The following is a 22,951-nucleotide window of genomic DNA, read 5'->3' as shown; positions in this document are numbered from 1 at the left end:
AACTCAGAGGTTGAAAATTATCTTTACATGTAATTGGGAAAAAATACTATTAAGTGGGGAAAAAAATCCTCACTTGATCCATTCAGCCCCACTTGATGTGATCCTTCTGAAGCACAGGTCTGATCATGTCATTGCCTCCAATCAATAAACTCCAGTGGCTCCCTAGCCCCTCTAAGATCAAATATAAAATCTCTGTTGGTCTTTTTTAAAAGCCCTCAACATCCCCTATCACCTTTCCAGTTTTCTGACACCTTGCACCACCTCCCCCCAGCTGCTCCACATACTTGGCCTCCCTGTGGCTCCTCACACAGGACACTCAATCTTCTGATTCTGGGCATTTTCCCTGGCTGGCCCCTATGCCTGCATTTCTCTTTTCTCACCTCCCCTTCTTGACATCCCTGGATTCCTTCAAGTCCCAGCTAGAATTTTACCTTTTGCAAGAAGCCTTTCCCATCAATCCCCTGAAAGCTAATGCTTCCCTTCTATCAATCATTTCTAATTTATCTTGTCTATGGCTTGTTTGTACATAGCAGTGTGCATATCAATTCCCTCATTAGATTGTGAGCTCTTTGAGGGCAGGGACTATCTCTGACCTTTGTACCCCCCAGTGCTTAGCACAGGGTCTGGCACACAGTAGGCATTTAATAAATGCTCATTGACTGACTGACTGACCATTCTCCCTCTCTTGGAGAAGCATGTCCCTGAGTTCCATCATAGTGAATACGATGTTCCTATTTCTCCACAATCAGTATTTAATTCTTAAGGGCTTTCACTCTGATATTTATTTGGTGCCCTGAACAAAGGTCCTTGGCAGCAGCATTTCCAAGTAAAACCAACACTTCCCCCCAGGACAGGGGTCAGCAAAGGCCATCTGTCATGGCCTCCATTTCCCCAAAGGACTAGCAGTGTTCAGGAGTAGTAACACTTTGAACTGATGGACTGCTGGGGGAGTGTGTATACTTGTACATGCTGTGCTGACAGTTTTTTCAAAATTTCAAATGCCTGTAATTTACCAGATTTATTTTCCTTTGCTTGGGAACACTAAGTGACTATTTGATGATTATTTGGCATTCAGAGTGTGCTGGCCTGGGGAGATGAAGAATAGCCACGGACTCGCGGAGGGGAAAGCACTGGGGGCTATGGGCAGGGGCTGGGATTATACTGACACACATAGGCCCGGCTCCTAGAGGTTGCGTGGGAGGCGAGGGCCTCAGACTCCACGGAGCCCAGATACTTGCTTACTGTTTCCTGCATGTTGTTCAGCTCTGGCCTTTTCTCTTATTTTTAAGAACTTCATTAGCTGTATCTCATTATTCTTTAGAGTAAGAAATAAGAGGAAGGAAAGAAATTACCAATGGAGAAAGTTTTCCTTTGGAAGATACAGCCCTTGGATTTAACTCCTGTCTCTCATACTTACAACATGTAAGGGGCAAGTGGCAAGCCCCTTCCCCTCCTTGGGCCTCAGTTTCCTCCTCTGTAAAATGAGGGGGTTGAATTAGATGGTCTCAGAAGGTCCTTTTCATCTCAAAACATAGGAGCCTAAGATCTTTCTCCAGAAAGAAGGCATCAGGATCAACAACAGTCATTTCCAATGAGACAGGCAGATATTTGTGGGTGGGTGAAGGATGAAAGGGAAGAGGATAGAGATATTTCAAAACAAAGCTAGCTTACCATGGAGCCTTGGAAGAGGGGAGAGTGAGATGCCAAGTTCAAGTCAACAAATATTGAAGAAGGGTCCACTAGGCACGAGACCTTATGTTAGGTGCTGGGGGCATGAAGATGAAAAAGTATATAGTCCCTGCTCCCTGAGAGGGTGCTTGCACTCTCCTGATAGGGCGATACAACATGGCCACAGAAAAGCATGATATCAAACCCCGAGCCATGGGGTGGGGGGCATTAGTCAAATATGTTAATGAGAGTTAAAGATCTTCCCCCCATCCATTAATGGGCCTGCCCATTAAAGGAAGCTTGATTAGAGGAGATTTGTTTTGTAGGAAGGCCCACACTTTTTGTACATTTCTAATGAGGCACTGGTTCTCACTTGTGATGCCCTGACTCTGAAGAATGTATATATACTCTCAGGTGAGGTTTTGTTTTGGGGCTTACTCATTGGAAGTGTTTGTTTAGCCAGATGAGACCCTGGGCAGCTGCTATGGAGCACCCCCACTCCCTTTGAAAACCCAGAAGTTGGTGCTTCTCTCTCTGATAACTACATATGTAACGTTCAGACAGTTGGATCTGTCTGTGGATTTGAGATGTATGTATTGCTTATGGTCAGATAGTTGGATTTGTCTGTAGGTCTTTATTTCTCTGTTTATATTTTCTCTGAAGTTCAGGGTGCTGACTTTTTCCCCTGAACTAAGTGAAAGATATATGTGCTTGATTAAAGTGACCCCTTGAAAATTGTTTTCCTTTTAGAGAAGCAGATCTAAGAACCTGTACAGAAGACCCTCCTGTGTATGCCAGGGTCCTTGCTGTTACATGGGGCTTTAATATCAGAGGAGATACCTTGGTAAAGTTCCCCAGGAAAATGTGAAGAGGGAAAAACATCTCCATTTTGGAACTGAATTGTTCAATGATCAAAGAAAATCCTATAAAGAAAAAAAAAAAAGCAGGAATCCTGTAGCCTCTCACCCTTGCTGACCCTTTACAAACCTCCCTTGAGGCAGTTTCCTGCTTCTTGAGTTTAGTAACTTCATTTCACATCAGTACAAACGGCAGGAAGGCAGTTCTTCCTGGACCATGTATGACAGTAATGCTGAGACTCAAAAACTGAGTGAAACCCTTCCAGGCTCACTGCTTGGCCTGAAGAATGACTCTTGGAGAATAAACATAGGTCAAGAATAAAACTGTCTCAATTTACAGACAATATGCTGGTGTATTTAGAGAAACAATGAAAAAAAAGGGAAAAGTGACTAACTTCAGTAAAATAGGATGAAAATAAACTCACAAAAAGCACCAGCCTTCCCACACACAAGTTGCCCTCAATGTCTTAGTGTAGCTTTAAGCTAGTAAAGCTATTAAAGCTTAAAACTGCACCAAGAATTTTGGGAGACTCTGTATTACTAACAAAACCTAGTAGGAGGGGGAGAGAGAGAAATTCCATTTAAAATTACTTCAAAATCCATAAAATATCTGGGACTTAACGTCCCAAGGCATGCTTGGGCTTCATGGAAACACAACTACAAAGCACTCTCCAGAAATAAAGGAACACTTAAGTAATTAGAGAGCTATTCACTGTTCTTGGTTAGGCCATGCCAATATAATAAAAATAATATTACCAGTGAAATTAATCTACAAAATTAGTGCAATGCCAAATAACCAGCTAGTTTTGCAAAACTACACTAAATAACAACAAAATTAATTTAAGGGGAATGGTTAAAAATCATGAGAGAAATAATGAAGAAAAAGCAGGAATAAAGGAAGCCTAATATATTATAAAGGAGTAATCATCCCAACTATTTGATGGAAAAGTAGATTGGAACAGTTAAGTAAGACCCAAAAGCAACAGAGCACAATAACTTAGTGTTCATTAAACCTAAGAACATAAACCAGTAGGGGAAGGATCCCCTACTCATTGAGCACAGCTGGGCAAACTGTAAAGTGGTTTGGCAGAAATTAAGTTTATATGACCATCTTATGCCATAAAAAGTGCCAAATGAACATGCAACCTAAATATGAAAGGTCACATTATTTTAAAAAACAACCATTAGAGGAAAATGAATGGGTGTACCATTCACAATTTTGGTCTGAGGGGCTTTTAAAAATATTTGTCTTATTTTTATTTATGTCTTTTGTTTCTGTGTCACATTAGTTTCTGAATCTATTCTTCCCCTTCACAATCTAGTAACTGTTTCTTTGTTAATTAATTCAACAAAAAAAGGAAAGTAGTTTTTCACCAAATGAGTGATACAAAAGAGAAAATTCTGCGTACGTAACAGCTTTTGCAAGGACAAAATAAATGTAGCAGCTAGGATAAGGGAAACTCAATTTACAGGAATTACAGAAAAATCCAAATAATCTTGGATAAAAGTTTAAACTGAAAGGCAACATAGTATACAGGCAAGGGAGCTAACCTTGGAGCCAGGAAGACCCAAGTTCAGGTCCTGACTCTGATCAACACTGATTGCCTGACCCAAGGCAAGCAATGTTTCTTCTCTAGGACTCTAGGCAGCTAAGATTATATGCTGCAGAGAAACTGGTAAGGGGAGTTTCCTTATTTGAGAGCTCTTTATTTCAATGAACTCACAATTCTCCTCTAAACCGAGGTAGTGGACTGCAGGAGCACAGTGAGACACATACTGTCAGACATGGTCAACGAATTGGTTTGGTTCACTTAATGGTACTTTTTTACTACAAGAAAGGCTTCCACTATGGGGTGGGGGGAGGGGTATACTGGTGTGTGTTCATCCTTTGTTGCCGAAGAAGGCCATGCCATCAGAGAAATAGTGACATGACTTGCACTTGACTTTGTTTTGAGTGAAGGAGGGCTGTGCAGGTCACCAGCCTCATTTCTCCTCCAGAGTCATCTGAATCCAGTGACCAGATATTCATCAGGATGACTGGAGAGGACCCAGGATGAGGCAAGTGGGGTTAAGTGAGTTGCCCAAGGTCACACAGCTAGTGAGTGTCAAGTGTCTGAGGTGAGATTTGAACTCAGATCCTCCTGACTCCTGCACTAGTGCTCTATCCACTGCACCACCTAGCTGCCCCAGGGTATACTGGTAAATGACAGCAGAAGGGAAAAAAAGTCCAGCAGAAAATGACTTAGATAATATGGGGAAGGCTTGTACAGTATAGAATCCCAGAATCTTAGGGCTCTAAGTGCTCTCTCTCCAAAGTCATCCAGTTCAGCCCAGACTTGAACAGAAATCCCTCTTAAGCCCTTCCTGATGAGTGGTGTCTAGGCTTTAACCATTAGGCGGACTTTTCTTACATAAAACTTGCTTCTCTACAATTTCTACCCTTCATTCCTAGTTCTGTCCTCTTGGTCCTCCAGAAAAATGGAAAAAAACAAACTCCCTTTTCCACATAGGATTCTTTTCATATTTGAGGACTGGTATGATGTCCTACTTTAATCCTCCCTCCCCAGGCAAGAACCATCTCTTTTCCAGCTCCTCTAAACAATCTTTGCATGGTGTGGTCCCTCGTCATTTCATTGTCCTGGTCACCCTCCTCTGGATGACCTTTAGCTTGGCTCTGTTTTTCCCAAACTAAAACTGAACATGATTCATTTGTCTATTTTTTTTGTCACGGAGATTATTCTTCCTCTAGAATACTTCCAACATTTCAATACCTTCCTCTCCACAAAACAAAGAAACAATAAAATGACAAAACAAAACAAAACAAACTACTACCCTTCACCCTTATTTTCAGGCTCTGCAATAAAGCTTCAGAGGATTATAGAAAGCAGGCAATTAGAGTCATTTCCATTCAACAAGTATTTGGGGGGTGTCTATCACTGTGAGGACAAGCAGAAGAGTTAGCCATGTTCTAAAGGTGCTTCCTGTCTCCTAGAGCACTTCCTTGTCATGGCAGAGAGGTCTACACAGCTCAATTAAACCATGAGCTAGGCTGTGAAGGGTTACCCAAGACCGACAGGTAATAGTGGAGAGCTCTGAAGAGAGGTGATCTGCTGGAGAAGGAAATGAGAAACCATTCTAGTATCTTTGCCAAAAAACCCCATGGACAGAATTCTAGAGGAGGTGCTATTGTGCATGGGGCCATAAAGAGTCGGACATGACTGAATGACTGAACAACCACAAAGGTGCTTATAATCTCTTTTAGAGTTGTAGATACATAAACCAATTCAAGATAGCATATGATCAAATTCTAAAATATGTGATATAAGAAATAAATATTTCAGAAAGACTAAAAAAGAGATTAATCTCAGCTGGAGTCATCAGAGAAGCCTTTCCTGAGGAATCTAGTCTTGAGCTGGGCCCCGGAGGGTGGGTGGGATTTGGATAGGCAGAAGAAAGCAGAATGTATTCCAGGTAAAGTTGTGAAAGTAGAAATGATCCTGTCATGTGTGGGGGAATGTTAGACTGACCTGGTGAGAGCAGAGGATCTGTATTAGAAAAGAATGAGATCGCGTGGTACCTCTTACAACTAGAGCTGGCAGAGAATTCTTAACTAAACAAGAAATGCTCTGACTACACAAAGTCTAAAAATGGATAATGAAAATCAATGAAGATAGGATTAAAAGGAAAGTAATTGAGTAGGACAAAATATTTGTATCAAATGGCACTGTTGAAAGTCTGATTCCCCCCGCTACATAGGGAATTAACACAAATGTATAACACTGAGAGCAATTCTCCAGTAGATAAACTGTCAAAGAATATAAACAGTTCTTAAAGGAATTGTAAACTGTAAATGACCTCAGGAAAACATGTTCCAAATCACTAATGGTGATGCATAAGTGCGCAATAAAGGAAAGGTTTCACCTCACATTTCATGAGAAAAGGTGGGAAGGATTGATGTTGGAGGCACTATGGGAAGACAGGCACACACTGTTGGTGGAGTTGGGAAGTGGTCCAAACATTGTGAAAAGCAAATCTGGAATTATGCTAAGAAGGGTGAGTAAAATGGCCAACCCCTCTTGGCCAACCAGCAGACTGCTGGGCAAATACCTCACGGAGATCAGGGAGAGAAATAGAGGAACCACATACACCGACACATTTATAATAGCACCTTTTGTGGCAGCAAAGAACTGGGATCAGATTCGAGAATGGTTAATCCAATTGTGCTACAAGAATATAATAGAATATTACTATGCCTTATGGGAAATGAGAAAGATGAAGGATTCAGAGAAACATAGGGAGATTTGTATGAACTGAAGGAGAATTATGGCAAAGAGAGATGAGAAAATGCTAGCTCTTATCACTAGGACAGAATACAGTATACCTTGTCAGATAATATTCAACATGAGGAAATGACCTATTTATTCTCTTAGCTCCTTAGCATTTCTCAGACAGAATGGAGTCAGGCAGCCTACTGTTTTAGACTTGGAGTCAGAATGACATGGATTCAAATCATACCTCACACTGATGAGCTGTGTGACCCCAAGCAAGTCATTTTCCCTCTCAGGGCCTCAGTTTACTCCTCGGTTAAAAGGACAAGGGTTTAGACTTAATAGTCTCTGAAATGCATTCTGGATCTAGGCCTTGGATCCTACAATACATTCTCAGATAAGTGTTGGCTTGATTTGATTTTTTTGTCACTGGGGAGTTTTTGGTTTAGAGGGGGTGGGTGGGAACTAAACTATACTAGAAAGACAAAAGGCATCGTAAAAAGTCACTTTCTTCCCCAAGAGTAATGAGAAGATTGACAAGGTCTAATGGAACCAGATGGCAGACAATAAAGTCTTGAAGGGCAGGCTTCAGGAGACTTTGGATTGGTTCATAGACACTGGCAGGCAGGCAGGCAGGCTGAGAGAGCACACTGCCAGCTGCTAAGTGGGATGATGGAGTAGTTCTTACCTGGACCTTGGATGGGGATTAAGGCAAGAGAAACACTTCTCAGGTAAACGAGACAGATCAACCTGGTCAGGAAGCTGCATCCATTGAGACACTCCTCCCACTGTCCCTGGATCTGGTCAGGAGCCCCACTGTGTGAAGGAGTGGGAGAGTGAGTCACATCCCAGCTGTGTGCCTTAACTTACTTTCCTATTGCCAATCATATAAAAGGACTTTGCCTCTGTATGGAAAACATCCTATACCCATCAGCTTGATCGGGGGTGTGTGTGTGGGGGGGGTGTGTGGGGGTGTGGGTGTGTGTATACATGTATATATGCATACCACATACACATATATATTTACCCACATGAATATTTACATATATTTATATGTGACAGATTAATACATATTATATATACATATACAGTACAGTATGTACACATATATTTACCAATGTATATATAATAATATATCTAAATTACAGAGTCAGACATATCGTGAACAACTCTGAAAGGCCTCAGTTCACTCCCGAGGAGGTTACAAGTTCCCACCCAGCGGCTCTCTGCTACTTCAATAATGAAAAAGACCATGAGGATTATACGAACATGACAAGATAAGAACCCTGCTCTTCAGTCAGTGAAACAAGAATGCCTTACCTAAAGCAAACAGGCCACACTGAATTTCCCAAAAGTACAAAGAAGGAACCAAATCGGCCCAAGCTCCCTCCGCCCCACCCCTGCAGTGACAAGCTCGGCAAGGCCCAGGCCCACGGTGTCAATTTGCCTGACACTTGGCCAGGCTAAAAATACATTTACAGGAGTCACCAGAGCAGTATCCCCCACCCCACTCTCTCCCCCCACCACACACACACACACACACACACACACACACACACACACACACACACACACACACACACACACACATACACACACACACACACACACACACACACACACTCACTCACAAATACAGGCCTTATGCCAAGCCCTTTTTTCTTAAAGAAACATCATCCACCCCTCAGGTTTTATGGGAGTGTTGTCGTAAAATCATGGGGTCACAGGATCCTAGATTCAGAGGCAGAAAGGGGGAACTCAGAAGTTCTCTAGTCCAAATCCTTTATTTTACACAGGAGGAAACTGAGACTCAGGGTGGGAAAGTCAGTTGGCCTAGGTTACGTGGAGGATTCAGGATTTAGAGGCATAAAGGAGGACCTCAGAAGGTCTCTAAGTCAAATCCTTCATTTTACACAGGAGGAAACAGGCCAGGCTCAAGCAGGAAACATAGCTTGCCCAAGGATACCACATAAAGTCCTAGTTGTAGGTTGAGATCTTCTGGCATTTTTTCCCTGGGGTCTCTCTACAGGGCTCTTATAGGTCTCAAACAAGGTGAGAAGTGGCAAGTGTCCTTATAAACGTGATGTCTGTTTCGAGGGCCTGTGTCCTCAGGGGGAAAAAAATTGTTCTATGGAAATATAGGCATCCTTTGCAAAAGAGATGTCTTTTCTTTTTAAAATGATATTAATATCTTTTGTTTTAAAATCACCTTCATTTTCAATTACCACCTTCCTCTCTCCCCTATCCAGCCCAGCATCTCTCGTAGCAAAAAACAAAAAGGGAGAAAAGGAAGCTAAACAAAGCCAGACACACCAACCGTATCTGCATAGTTCCCCACCTCTGCAATGAAGGGTGGCGGGGTAGATTTTAAGAGTTGGCTTCTTAAAAAGACTAAGTTGTAGGGCAAAAAACTGTCTATTTTTTTGAAATGACATTCATTATAAAAATCAGTTAGGTTCCTATATATATATATATATATATATATATATATATATATATATATATATATATATATATACACACACACATACACACACCAGCGTCCCTCTACTGGTCCTGGGATATGTGTGTGCATCAGAATGCCTGCTCTTGCCCATTCCCAATGTCCTCTCCTGGAGGCTTCTGGGAACTTCAGCTGTTCTCTTCTGCCACCCTGATTTACTGAATTCCTTAATCTATTACTAGGCATTTAAACCTAAACAGCTCAATCAGTTCCTGTTGGGTTTACATTTGACTTCCAAGCCAGGGTGGGATTGAGCTCAATCCATTGGTAACCTCCAATCTGCTATCCAGTCTCTTTTCTTTGCTAGGCTTTGCTAGGCTGGGGAAGATTTGAGTTCAAATCTCACCTCAGACACTAACTAGCTGTGTGACCCTGGGCAAGTCGCTTTACCTCTGCTTGTCTCAGTTTCCTCATCTGTAAAATGGGGATCATAGTAGCACCTACCTTGAAGGGTTGTTGTAGAGATCAAATGAGATGATGTTTGTAAAGTTCTTAGCACAGTGCCACAGTAGGTGCTATATAAATGCTTATTCCTCTCTTCCCATACCAGACCATCTCTACCCAGCTACTAAAGTGACATTCCTAAAGCATAGATATTGATGGTACATGTACATGTCTACATATGTGCACATGCACACACATTTCCTCCTAGGGGCAGGAATTTTGCCCCTTGCTCCTTTGTATGCCTAGGACTTAGGATAGTGCCTGGTACATAGTAAGCATTTAATAAATGCTTGTTGATTGATGTCTCCCCCATTAAGTTATTTGAGGACGGAGGTCATTTCATTTATGTGGTCATGTCCCCAGGGACTAGCACAGTATCTGGCACATAGTAGGTAATTAATAAAAGCTTGTTGATTTCTATGTCTCCCCCTATGGAATGCAAGGGCCTTGGTGCCAAGGGCTATTTTGTTTCTGCATCTCTAACACCTAGCATATTGCCCAGCACATAGTAGGCTCTTAATAAATCTTTGTTAATTGATGGACCAAAAAAGAAGTCAAGTTGAAAGGATTCTGGGTGGCCATTATAATTTGAGAGTTGAAAAGCACTCAGAGGTCATGTAGTCCCGCCCTGTCATTTTGCGTGCTCGTGGTCTCCAGAGCCTTCCCTGCCACGCTCCCTCCTCCCCCCTCCCATCTGTGGGTGCGGCCCATCTGACTCACACTATTGGTCTGGCTGCAGCTGAGTTGGGAACATTTTTCTGGGATGCCTTCTCCTTCCAACAAGCACTGAGTTTCTGGCCAAAGGCAGCTCGAGTCAACCTGAAGAAAAAAAGCAAACAGAAAGAGAAAGAAGAGAGAGGAGAGAGAGGGATTTCAAGGTCTGGCCATAATTACCCAGCTCAGGGACAGGTGCCTGCCTCTCTGGTGCGTTAACAGAGGTGACAACGAAGCTATTTTAAGCAGACCCAAGACAGGGGCCTATGGCCTTCTCCAGTCACACACAGGATGGGAAAGGCAATATTGGAAATCGATTTCAGGTGGAAGTTCAAAAGAGTTCACGGTCCTGGCACCACCACGCCAGGCAGTTTCTCAGGCCTTGTGGAGCCATTTGTGAAAAAGATTCAAGGAATAGCGTTGACAGAGGCTCGAATAAAGCCAGCTCAAGTTGCAGGGTGGGGCTGGTCAGCAGGCTCACGGGAAGTTAAGAGGCTGTCCAGGCCCTGCTGTGAGGGGTTGACAATGATCAAGTTACCAGGACGAATGATCAATAGGGCAGATTTCTGATTTCTTCAGTCCAGCCTAGAAATTGAGCAGGATTTTTCTGTGCCCAGAGTCTTCCCCACCCCTGACCCAAAAGGTGCACCCAGCAAGACAGCAACGGCTCACCTCCAGGACTGGTGCTTGATTGGCCCCTCCCCCTGCACCGTCCACAAGGCTCATGAACAGCAGTAGACCCCCACCCCCAGGCCAAGTCATGCTATAAGAAAAGGTTTAGACCCAGGATTATTTAGGGCCTGTGCAACGTGGCTGAGTCAATGGGGGGGGGGGGGGGGGGAGAGGGGGGAGAAGGGGGAGGGCCCACAGTATTTTCCCTTGCTTTCCGTGAGTAATGCCATTTCAAAACGGCCTCCATTTCTGTGTAAGTCACATCTAATCCCTGGATTTCACCTTCCTTTACAAACCCAGACAGATCACAGGCAAGGCCAACCAAAAGACATAGACAACCCTGTCTCAGAAGCCCAAGGTCAGTGACAAGCTGAGATATTAGAACGTCTCTGGAACACAGAGACAACAAACTGCCCACAAGGCCAGTGACTAACTGGCAGTAAATCCAAGGTCCAAAATGATTGAGAGTTTTCTTCATACCCATAAGTACCTATAGAAAATAGCACTTATTCAGAAGTCTGCTTGTCCTATCAAGACACATACCCCCTTCTCTGCTGGTAGCTAAGTGGCACAGTGAAGAGTGCTGGACCTTGAAGTCAGGATGACTTGAGTTCAAATTCTACTTTAGAAAAGCACTATCTGGGCAATTCATTTAACCATTCTGGGCCTCAGTTTCCTCATTTGTAAAATGAAGGCCTCAGACTCAGTGGCCTCTAAGCCACTTCCTTTGAGCTCCCATTAAAATGGGAATCTGTGGTCCAATGATCCCAGCTCAAATCCTGCTGCAGATACTCACTGGTTGTGTAACCCTGGGCAAGTTACTTGAACCTCTTGACCTTACTCTAGTTCCTGATCTAGAAAAAGAAGGGATGGAACTCAACCTGCAAGGTCTCTTCCAGCTCTTAAGCAATGATTCTATGATACATTTCTCTGCCTCAGCTTGTCACTATGGACACTGCAGATCATGACAGTTAGTTCTTCTATAATGCTTTAAGGTTTGCAAAGCACTGGACGGGTTGTCTCATTTGATCTTCACAACAACCCTGAGAGGTAGGTGCTGTTATGATGCCCATTTTACAGATGAGGAAACTGAGGCTGGCAGCAGTTAAGTGAGGTCACAAGGCTAGTAAAAGCCTTCAACTTGAGGCTTCCTGACTCCAGGACAAATGTTCTAAGCTGCCCCTAAAGGACCTCAGAAAGCTTTTTCCTGGCAGAGGACCTAAGTGTAAACAAGGGATTTCCTTTTTCACACCAAGAGAGGTGCTCTAGGAGTCATGAAGCCCTGGGTTCAAGTCCAGCCTCTGACACACCTCCCAGCTGGGTGACTCTGGGTTAGTCCCTTCAGCTGTCATTGAGTTACAGAGCAGGTGGAAGACTTCAGGTGGCCAAGCCTCTCACAAAGGAAATGACAGGTGTGGATATCCCCTCCCCCTCCCCAAACATTTCCACCCACAATTGACATGTACTCTAGGCCTCCAGCTGGTGGCTGTCTCCCAGTCCCCAGGCACACTCCCCAGATTAGTGGCTCTGACCCTGCTCAAATCCCCACCTTTTCTCCTTACCCTATACTCCCTTGGGGTACAGCAGAAGGCAAGGTTGGGGCCTTTGACTATCCGCTCAGGTCCTCCCTATATTTCAACAAAAGCATTGCCTCAATGCTATCAACCCTCCAAGCTACCAAGCTAGGCCTGTCTTCTCTTTGACTGCTAAGCCCCTAGAAAGAACAGCCCCTGTTGGCCTCTTTCCTCCCCACCCACTTCCTGATCACTCTTGTGATCTGGCTTCTGACCCCAGCACTTCACCACAAGTGTTCTCTCCAGTTACCCTTCATGAGCTCAAGGGGAGCCTTGTCTCAGTCCTGACCTCCTCCCCGATGCTCTGTGGCTTCCGATATGGGGGTCTCTCTCACCTTTCCCAGCCACTCTGCTGCCTCATTTTCCTTGACGCTAATTCCCCTATGAGGTCTGTACCATAATACCATGTCTTCTCAGCCTCCTGTGCTGGCTCATCCATCATCATGTATGAAGAATCATGCAAGGATGTGTCCTGGGCCAGCCTCTCTTTTCTGTCCTCTGACTTCACTCGTTTCCCTGAGTTCAATTATTACGGTCCATATTATTCCTTCCTGGTCATGTATGTCTTTGGAGGTATTTTCTACAAAAATTCCTCATAGGGAATTGGCTGCCCCCACCTCTCCACACCAAGTAGAGTCAAACACCATTCAAAGTCTTTGGTGATGGAGATATTGAACGATTCACATCCCTAGAGCTTCACAAGCATGAAAAACAACAGAGCAAGTTGAGATCACTGAACATTTCCAACAAATCCCATCCAAACCCAAAAGAGATGCCAATGATGGACTAACTGGATGATGGAGTCTGGGCACCTTGCATTTTTCGTCCACTGGACTTTTTCCTTTATGTCTCTCCACGTCGATCTCTTTTGAGTGGCCATGGATCTCACTGAGGGCAGCTTCTGGCCTAAGGCCTGGTGGGGCTTAATGCAATTAACATGTGTAATCATGTGAAAATGGGAGCAGCTGGAGAGCCTCCCCATTCCTAGAAGATTCTCTCAACCCTGTGAACTCTGCACAAGGCAATCCAGCCAAGGCTTTTTAAGCCACCATCAGGGCCCCTATCTTTAAGGTCCATTAACTCAATTGCTTGGTTTGTAAATCAGTAATAATAATTATTGTTATTATCAGTAATGATTATTCATTTCAGTCAGGGTGTGCCTGTGAAGGTGTGGTTCTAGGGATCCTAGCTCTCAAGCTGGAAGGGACCTCAAGTCTAACCTTCTTACTGTACACAGGAGGAAACAGAACCAGGGAATTGCTTTACTAATAGGCTCCCAGACCTAGAGCTGCCAGGGACCTCAAAGGTCAGAGAATCCAATTCCCTTATGAGACCCAGGGAGGGGAAGGGATTTGTCCTCAATGCTTCTAACCTGTATAATCTTTCTTGAACCTCAGTTTCCTGATCTGTATAATGAGGGGGTTGGACTAGCTGGCCTCTGAGGTCCTGTTAGCTCTAGATCTCTGGCCCTATGCTCCCTCCAGCTCCTAAGGTTTCTACTCCAAATGTCCTTGTATTATACCTATAGGAACACATGCTATTTCCATAACATAAACTTCTTGAAAACAAAGACCATTTATTTCCTTTTGGTCTTGGTCTCTCCAGTTCTTGGTAGTAGGTGATCAGAAAAATGTTTGTTGATTGATTTTAGGCACCTGACCAGAATGTCTTCCACAGAAATGGAGAATCAGCTCCCTAGAAACATGGAAGGCCCTTTGCTCAGGGAATGTCACCATAACTATGGCAGGTAAGGTGACTAAAGGCTCCTGCCAGCCTATTTATCAAGCTTAGAGGGAAATTCATATAATCATAATTTACAGCTTTATTACCCTTGGCCCACAGAGGCCTGCCCTCTCCCTCTCAACCTACCCAGCCAGTCACTGTTCCCAGTAACAAGTACTAGAGAAGAAAGAAAAGGAAAAAAAAAGCATTTCAGCAAAAAACAAAGCATCAATCAAGATGGCCAATAGGAGGAATTTCACAAAGACTTATTAATTAATCGCTTACTATGTGTAAAGGCCTGTGCTTGGCTCAGTCTTGTCTGACGCCACAGATGCCAGAACAGGAAGTGCTGTCCCACCTCAGAATTTTCCCAGTAAATAGGCTACTCCCTAGGGAAAGAGGAGAAGCTTGTCAAAGTTATGCTAGTTCTTCAGGAACATGGCCTGGTTGCTTCAGCCCCCTAGTGGTCTCATGGCGTGGGCATCCCTTTAACAAGGAGCTGACCATTCTTTCCATGCTCCAGAAGCAGCCACCAGACGGCGCTCTGTTTGATGTGAAGGTTGGAGCCCACAGCCCTAACCACCACCTGGCACACACGCATGCCCCCGGTCTGGAGGGGCTCAGCCAAGAGGTTGAGATGGTGGCAACTAGCCTGTCCCCTCTACTGGAAAAAGAAACACAAAGCGTATGTCCTATTGACACAAAGTTAAAAATGGGTTCCTTCATAGTAAAAAAAATGAGAGAAAAAGAAGAGGACCATGGCATGATTACAATAGCCAAGTTTGTTCTCAAAGAAGATACTAGTAAATGCAAGACTTTGCAAAGGGGGGGGAAGGGGGGACTTATGGGCATGGAACATTGCATACACAGGTTCCACTGACATATGGGTTAAGTTTTATAGAATTGTCTTTCTCCCTCCTCTGTTTTAATTTTTTTTTATTATAAGTGATGTTTTCCAGTAGAAAGAGATATTTTTGACAGCGAAGGTGCTATAAAAACAAAAGATAAATTAGAACTTAAAATTAAACCAAAAATAAAATCAGAGTTATTAAAATGTTCTTGTGCATGAAGGACAACACATTTAATATTCAGGAAATAACTTAAACACTGGATAAATGTGCTTGCTGTGTGTGAAATACCAGAAATTTACTGAGAAAAAGGCACTGGTTTTTAATATTTCTCATTTCCCCAATGGCAGCAATGGAGGAACTGAACCACCTGAGGATGATGGTTCTCCCTCCCTCCTCCAACCTCTACCCCCATCAGTCATCCCTCTCTAACCTTTTACCCCCACCCTACAGTTGGGGAACATGTGCTATACAAACTAGCAAAGATGTTGCAGATGCTTCAAAGAGGACGTGATACTGAGGGCTTGGCTGAAGAAAAAGAAAAAGAAAGAAACCGCTCATTGGCTCAGAGATCTAGAGCTGGCAGGGACCTAAAAGCCACTGAGGCCGATCCTCTCATTTTACATATGGGGAAACTGAGGACCAGGGGAGGGATCTGCTCAAGGAGACACATAGGATCCTGGATCTAGGTCTAGAAGCAACCTCAGAGGCTACTTAGTCCAACCCCCTCATTTTACAGATGGGGAAACTGAGGCCCTAGGAGGGGAAGAGATTTGTCCAAGTTCACACATGGGCTCCTAGATCTAGAGCTGGAAAGACCCTCAGAGGCCATCTAGTCTACCCCTCTCATTTTACAGAGGAGGAAACTGAGACCCAGGGAGAAGTACCTTGCCTAGGGTCACACAGTAGCAAGTGTTAAGAATGTGAACCTGGGTCCTTTAGGTTCAAAGCCAATCCCCTTTCTACTGCCTCATAATATGTTCTCTTATTGCTCATGGGGTGGGAGGGAGAAGTGTTTTCATGGTCAATCATGTTTCTGGCCAAGATGGCTACCCACTCCCAAACACCTACTCTAGCAAAAAGCTGAGATTCACCCAAGACTGAAAAATGATCAAGAAATCCAATCAGAAACTACAGTGAGCAACTTCTACCATAGAATCCAAGCAGTCAATAGACAGTTAGTAAGCTCCTATGTGCCAGGCATTGTGCTAAGCATTAGTGATGCAAAGGGAAAAGCAAGGCCCTTCCCTAGAGGAGCTCTGGGTCTGATTCGGGAGACAGCATGCAGATAACTGTGCACAGAACAAGGGGATCAAGTGGAAATTGTCACCAAAGGGAAGGTACTAGAACTTAAAGGGGGTGGGGTGGGCTTCCTGTAAGAGGTGAGATTTGGGATGGGCCTTGAAGAAATCCAGGGAAGCCAGGAGGCAGGAATGAGGAGAGAGAGCTTTCCAGGCATGGGGTCTACCAGGGAAAATACCCAGAATCAGAAGATGAAGTATCATGTGGAAGGATCAGCCAGGAAGCCATTGTCAATGGAAAAAAGAGTATGTGGGGTAGGGGGAGTCAGGTGGAAGGAGAATGGAAAGGTAAGAGGGGGCTGAGTCATCAAGGGCTCTGAGTGTCAAACAGCATTCTACGGGAGTCATTCGAGTTTGAATGGATGTTGGGATGAGGGGACGTGATATGGTCAGATCAGCCCTTTTAGAGACTGTTTTAGAAGTTGAGTGGATATTGGAATAGGGGGAGGTGATATGGTCAGATTGACCCTTTTAGAGATCGTTTTAGAGGCTAAATGGAAGATGGAAGGAGTGAGGAGAAAGACTGAGGAAGGCAGGTTTACTAGCAGCTGTATGTGGGGTAATAAGGGTCTATACCAGAGTGGTGACAATGTCAGAGGAAAGAAGGGAATACATTCAAAAGATGTTGTGAAGGTAAAATCAACAGGATTTGGCAACAGCCTAGATATGGGGAGATGAAAGAGTGAGGGATTGAGGTTGCTACATAGGTTGGGTCCCAAGCCTGGGACATGGGAGGATGGTGGTATACTAAACAGTAACAGGGACATTTGGGAGCAGGGAGGTTTGGTAGGGAAAGATACTGAGTTCAGTTTTGGACATGTTGAGTTTCAGATGTCTACCAGACATTCAGTTTGAGATGTCTTCGAGGTGTTTGGAGATGTAAGACCTGAGCTTGGAAGACAGGTTAGGGCTGGACAAGTAGATCTGAGAATAATAAGATAATTGAATCCATGGGAGCTGCTGAGATGGCCATGAGAAATAATATAGAGGGAGAAGAGCACAGTCCTAAGATGCCACAGAAGGTGTCGAAGATCTAGTGCTCTGAACCTCAATGATCCAAAGGGGGTCAACCTCAGATGGTGGAAATCAGCATAAAAAACCAGGGGGCCCAGAGCAGGGCCAGAAGGGCTGATCACTCCATCTTGAAGTCCAGCAAGGGAGCAGAGCCTGGCATGTGAATATAATGGAATAATATTGCTCCATTACGAATAATGAAAGACACACTTTCTGAGAAAGTCTGTGGGTGGTATGAGCTGACACAAAAGCGAATGGAACCAGGGGAACAATTTCTACAAGGACAGTAACATTGTAATGAACAACAGCTCTTAGAGACCCAAGAACTTGGATTGAAGTGGTGATCAGTCACGTCTCTCAAGAACATCTTATCAGCCTCCTGACACAGAGCTCATGGACACAAGGTGCAGACTCCTATTTTTGGACCCAGTGAATGGATGGATTTGTTTTGCTTGGCTCTGTTTCTTGACTAATGGATGCTTTTTCCCCCCCTTTCTCTCAATTTTTAATGGGGAGGGGGTATGGGGAGAAGCAGAGAGGGTTAGCAATAGCGATGCTAAACAAAAGAAGACCATTGAAAGTTTTAGAAAAATGCTCCTCAGTCTCCATTGCTGGATCTTTGTCTAGGTCATAGCCACCAAATGTGGGTATCCCCCAAGGTGCTGTCCAGGGTGCTCTTCTTCCTCTAAACCATTTCTCTTGGTGATATTATGAGCTCCCAAGTGTCCAAACATCATCTCTCTGCAGATGATTCTCAGATGGCTAAATCCAGTCCCAATCTCTCAGCTAAAAGAATGGCCAGACCCCACAAATCTCAAACTCAACATGTCTAAAATAGCCGCCACCATCTCCCAATTGTTCTCTAACATGACGCCATCCTCCTGGCCAGCCAGGGCTCACCATCTCACTATCCTCCTTGACTCCTCACACTCTCTTACCTCCCATGTCCAATCTGCGGCCACCCATTTCTACCTTAACGGCACCTCCTGTCGACATCCCATTCTCTCCACTGGCCTTGCCCCTAATCTAGTGCAGGTGCCCTTCTTTGAACTCTCTGCCTCAAGTCTCTCCCCAATCCAGTTCATGTTCTATACTCAACTCCCAAAGGGATCTTCATAAAGGGCACATCTGACCGTGGTATCCTTCCTACTCAACATACTCTAGTGGCTCCCTATTATCTCCAGGATCAAAGAGAAAATCCTCTATTTGACATTTACAGCTCTTCCCAACCTGGCCCCCTCCTATCTTTCCACCTGACTCCCTCCCATATACTCTGATCCTGTGACACTGGTGTTCTGGCTGGTCTGTGAACGACTCACTCCAGGCATATTCCCTGGCCATCCCCCCAGCCTGGAATACTGTCCCTCCTCACCTCAGCCTCCCTTGGGACTTGGCTCAAATCCCAGCTGATGCAGGAGACCTTTCTTGGGGCTGTTGGGAGACCCTGCTAGAGCCACCCCTCTGAGGTCACCTCCCATGTGCACCGTGGACATACATCCGGTCTGTGGAGGGCTGTCTGCAAGCTGTGTGCCCCATCGGGATGTGAGCTCCTCAGGGACGGCTCCCAGGCTTTTGCCTTTCTTTGGATCCTTAGAATGGGAGCTGGCCCCCAGCAAGTGCTTACACATGCTTGTTGACTGACAGACAGAACAGAAGGAAGTTCAGAAGGAAGCAAAGACCAGCAGGACAGTTTTGAAAGTGACGTGTGGAATTTATTATATCCTTTTTCGGAAAAAGCAAGCGAGAAGAAATGGAGATGCGCAGTCTCACGGGATGGCCTCTTTCGCGGTGCTGCCCGGCATATAGATATGCTCCTTTTTGGTGCTTAGATTCCAAATTTAAAGCTTTTTTTTTTTTTTTTAAGTGGCAAACGGCATGCAGGGTACTTAGCAAGGGGAGCCCTTGGCATGACAAGCTAAGCAGCAGCTGGAAGAGGGAAAAGTCTTCCTAGATTCTGAGAGCTCCAGAGACATAACCTTTAGGCAGCCTCGTATTAGGCCCAGATTTTCTGCTTGGGAGGCGTGTGGTCCGGGGGTATGTGCCCATTCCATCTAGCACTCCAGTGGATCTGAGAGGAGCAGGGCAGAACCCTGCCTTGTTTGTTGTGAGAAACAGGGTAGCTGAAGCCTCCTGATTGGGGGGGAGGGGAAGAGGGAGGAGGAAGAGAAGGGGGACAAGGAAGAGGAAAAGAGGAGGGACATGGGGAAAAGGGAAGAGGAAGAGGGGAAGGAGGGAAGAGAACAAGGAGGAAGAGAAGGGGGATGAGAGAGGAAAGGGAGAGGGGAATGAAGGGGAAAGGGGGAAATGGGGGCAGAAGAATGGGGGAAGAGGGGGCAAAGGGGGAAGAATGGGGAAAAGAGGGAAAGAGGAAGGAAGGGGAGAAGAGAAGGGAGGAAGAAAGGAAGGGGAAGATGATGAAAGAAGAGAGAAGGGGGGAAGGGAAAAGAGAGGGAGGGGAAGGAAGAGGGGAAAGGGGGAAAGAGGAGAGAAAAAGAGTAAGAGAGGGAGAGAAAGGAAACAGAGTGGGGAAAGGGAGGATAAGAGGGGGGAAAGAGATAATTTTTATTTAAAAGTTATAGTGAGCATTTTGATTTTTATTTTCAAATTTACAAGTTACCAGGAGAATACACACAATAAGTATGAGAACACAAATGAAAGATGTCCACCAAAATAGGGGGCCTCCCCCCACCAACCCTTCCCCCCACCCCGGCTTCCCTCACAACAGAAGCTGCTTGCAGACTGTTTCACTAGTGCCTCTGCATTCCTAGGCCCAGCACAGTATCTGGTCCACAGGCAATCCTTGTCAAACAAGTGACTGAACCTGCCTGGCCCTTGTGTCTACGCAGAGCTGGGGGCCTATGGGTGCCAAACACTGTATACGCCATCAGACACAATGGCCACACTGGGCAGTTTTTTTCTCTTAACTTTGTTATTCTTTGTTATAAGGGATGTCTCCCTGAGTCTGGGAAAGGTAGGGAACATATTCAAAAATGAAAGGCATTAATCCATTTTTTTCCAAGCTCCCAGAAGAGCATCATGGGGGCCAAGGATATGAGACTGCCCACACCCCTGAGTGTGTCAGAGGGGCTAGACCCTATTCCGACCTCTGGTGGGTATGGGCTCTGAGCGGAAGGTAGAGAGCAAGGTGGCTGTCCATCTTCATCTACTCCTGTCAAGGTCCCAGGGAACATTTCTAGTGTTCTAATTAAAGAATAGGCCTCCCCAGACCCCCTCCACCTCCCACCCTCCGAACTCACTAGCCTGCTGAAAAAGAAATGTCTTTTTGGAATGAGACCTCCAAGACTTTATTTCAATTTGGTTTGGTTTTTTTGACAGAGTATCCATATGTGGCTGTGCTGGGGGAGGGCTGAGGACAATTGACTTCACAGCTTCTCGAAATGGGCCCCAAACCCATGTGATAAGAGTCATCATGGATTCAAGTTAATAACAATAATAGAAACTAGCATTTATGAAGCACTTTAAGGTTCATGAAGCATTTACAAATATTATTTAATCCTCAACTAAGGTAAGGTAAAGGAGGTGATATTTTTACCATCATGCCCATTTCACAGATGAGGAAATGGAGGCTGAAAGGCAAAGACCCTTGCCTCAGACCACCCAGCTAGGAAGTGTCTGAGGCCAGATGGGAGATCAGAACATCCAGACCCCAGGTCCAGCACTGGTCACATGGACCCTGGAAGGAACAAGTTCTAAACAGTCTATTGGTGAATGAGCTTTACTGCTTCTAAGAGAAAGGATAATTGTGCAACAGCAAAAATGACCACTGGCTCTGGAGTCGGAGGGCCTAGGCTCAAGTCCTACCTGTGACACTACCTGTGTGACCCTGAGTGAGTCCCTTCTCTTCCCTGTGCCTCAGTTTCTTTCTCTGTAAAATGAGGAGGTGGGCCTGAGGGCCCTTCCAGTTCAGTCATGGTGCTATGATAAAGGAAGCAGGGACAGAACACAGGTTTCTAGTTTCAGCTCCAACAGTGCTTTGTTTTTTGAGAATCATTTAATTTTTATACCTTAGTTTCTCAGTATTTTTTAAAGCAAGCAAAATACCTCTCCTTTAGCTATCCTAGAGGGATGCCAGAAAGAATAATTTGATATTGAGAAAGCACTCTGAAAATCTTGGAACATTTAGTCTCAAAGGCTGAACTGGCCTCCTCCTAACCAAGGCCAACCCTTCCCCTTGTACCCTTGACCCAGTTATTTTTGTACTTAAAGGCTCATCCCTCAGCTAGATCTGGGCCTCAATTTTTCTTTCTTTGTAAAATGCGAGGTTGGACCCTTCCAGCTTTAAATCTGAGGTCAGCTCCTCTGTTACCCTACCACCCCCGCTCCAACATGACAAAGAAGGGTGAAATGTTAAAGCTTCAACCAGAACCCATAAATATGCCAAGAGAGGAGGTAGAAAAGAAATGCTTTGTTACCTGAGCATTCGGTACAAGTTCTGAGGTGTCATTCCACCACCATTATCAGGAAAGGTCAAAGTTCATTCTCGACCCCCTCAATTTCTATGCAGAGCATACGAGCTGATCCCCTGGCATCTGTGGCATTGTCTGCAAAAGATGGGAAACTCTGAGACAAGAGGCCAATCTCAGCTGTCCCTTCATGCATTCGTTCGGACTGCTTCCTGGCATTTGCCTAAATCACTGGGTGCATGCGGGATACAGGGGTTGCTAAAGGAAGCAGATATCTGAACCAGTGCTTAGCACAGTGCCTGGAACACAGCAGGCACTTGATAAATGTTATTGACTGGCTATTTACTATTCAGTATTCCCCTCAGTTGAACAAGATTTGCTCCTTCTATGATGGGGGATTCCCAACTGGAAGAATGTGTATTTACAGGGGGAATGATGGGCAAATAGTTATATTATCCCACTGAGATTAATCAATTCGTTTATTTTATATTTTAGTGCACATTCATGGGAAACTCTAGAATTTATATTTTATGACATATTTCATACCGAATAGAACGTATGGGAAAGTTTGTTGAAAAGCAAAGGGTACAGAGACCAAAGAAGGTCTGTCCTAAGAGAAAAGAATCATGGCCAACTCTTATCTCATGGCTCCCTGGCCTTGATTTCCTTCATCTGCTCTATCCTTTGTTCTTGAGTGACCTCATTTATTCCACCACTCCAAGGATTTTCAAGTCCCTTCATTATCAGCAGTCTTCTCACTTGCTCTTTCCATAGATTTCTTTTCTGATACCTAAGTGCTACTTGACAAACTCAGCTGAATTAATCTCTCCACTGTGGGTCTCTTAACCCTCTTCATCATCTTGTGTTTTGTCAGTCCTTGATTATTCTTTGCCCTAACTAGGTTGTGGCTCATCATTTGCTGGCATAGCTTCCGATCTGGGG

General features: G+C 44.6%; 1 protein-coding gene across 4 annotated transcripts in view; it reads right to left on the bottom strand.

The window, feature by feature from the left end:
* MORC4 (MORC family CW-type zinc finger 4) overlaps nucleotides 1-22,951 on the bottom strand; it is a 42,281-nt gene that overhangs the window by 15,795 nt on the left and 3,535 nt on the right. For 2 of the 4 annotated variants that reach the window (XM_072626706.1, XM_072626707.1), the window contains exons 2-5: nucleotides 22,019-22,147; nucleotides 14,708-14,811; nucleotides 10,461-10,559; nucleotides 7,482-7,609 (exon numbers count right to left, since the gene is read on the bottom strand). In XM_072626706.1, the coding sequence (XP_072482807.1) occupies nucleotides 7,482-7,561 (80 nt within the window). In that variant the 5' untranslated portion in view covers nucleotides 7,562-7,609; nucleotides 10,461-10,559; nucleotides 14,708-14,811; nucleotides 22,019-22,147. The remainder of the gene's footprint in view (nucleotides 1-7,481; nucleotides 7,610-10,460; nucleotides 10,560-14,707; nucleotides 14,812-22,018; nucleotides 22,148-22,951) is intronic. The other 2 variants (XM_072626708.1, XM_072626709.1) reach the window with 1 other exon arrangement.

The sequence above is a fragment of the Notamacropus eugenii genome, chromosome X (assembly GCF_028372415.1).
Source record: "Notamacropus eugenii isolate mMacEug1 chromosome X, mMacEug1.pri_v2, whole genome shotgun sequence".
Lineage (NCBI taxonomy): Eukaryota > Metazoa > Chordata > Mammalia > Diprotodontia > Macropodidae > Notamacropus > Notamacropus eugenii.
This window is presented reverse-complemented; position numbering and strand designations above follow the sequence as displayed.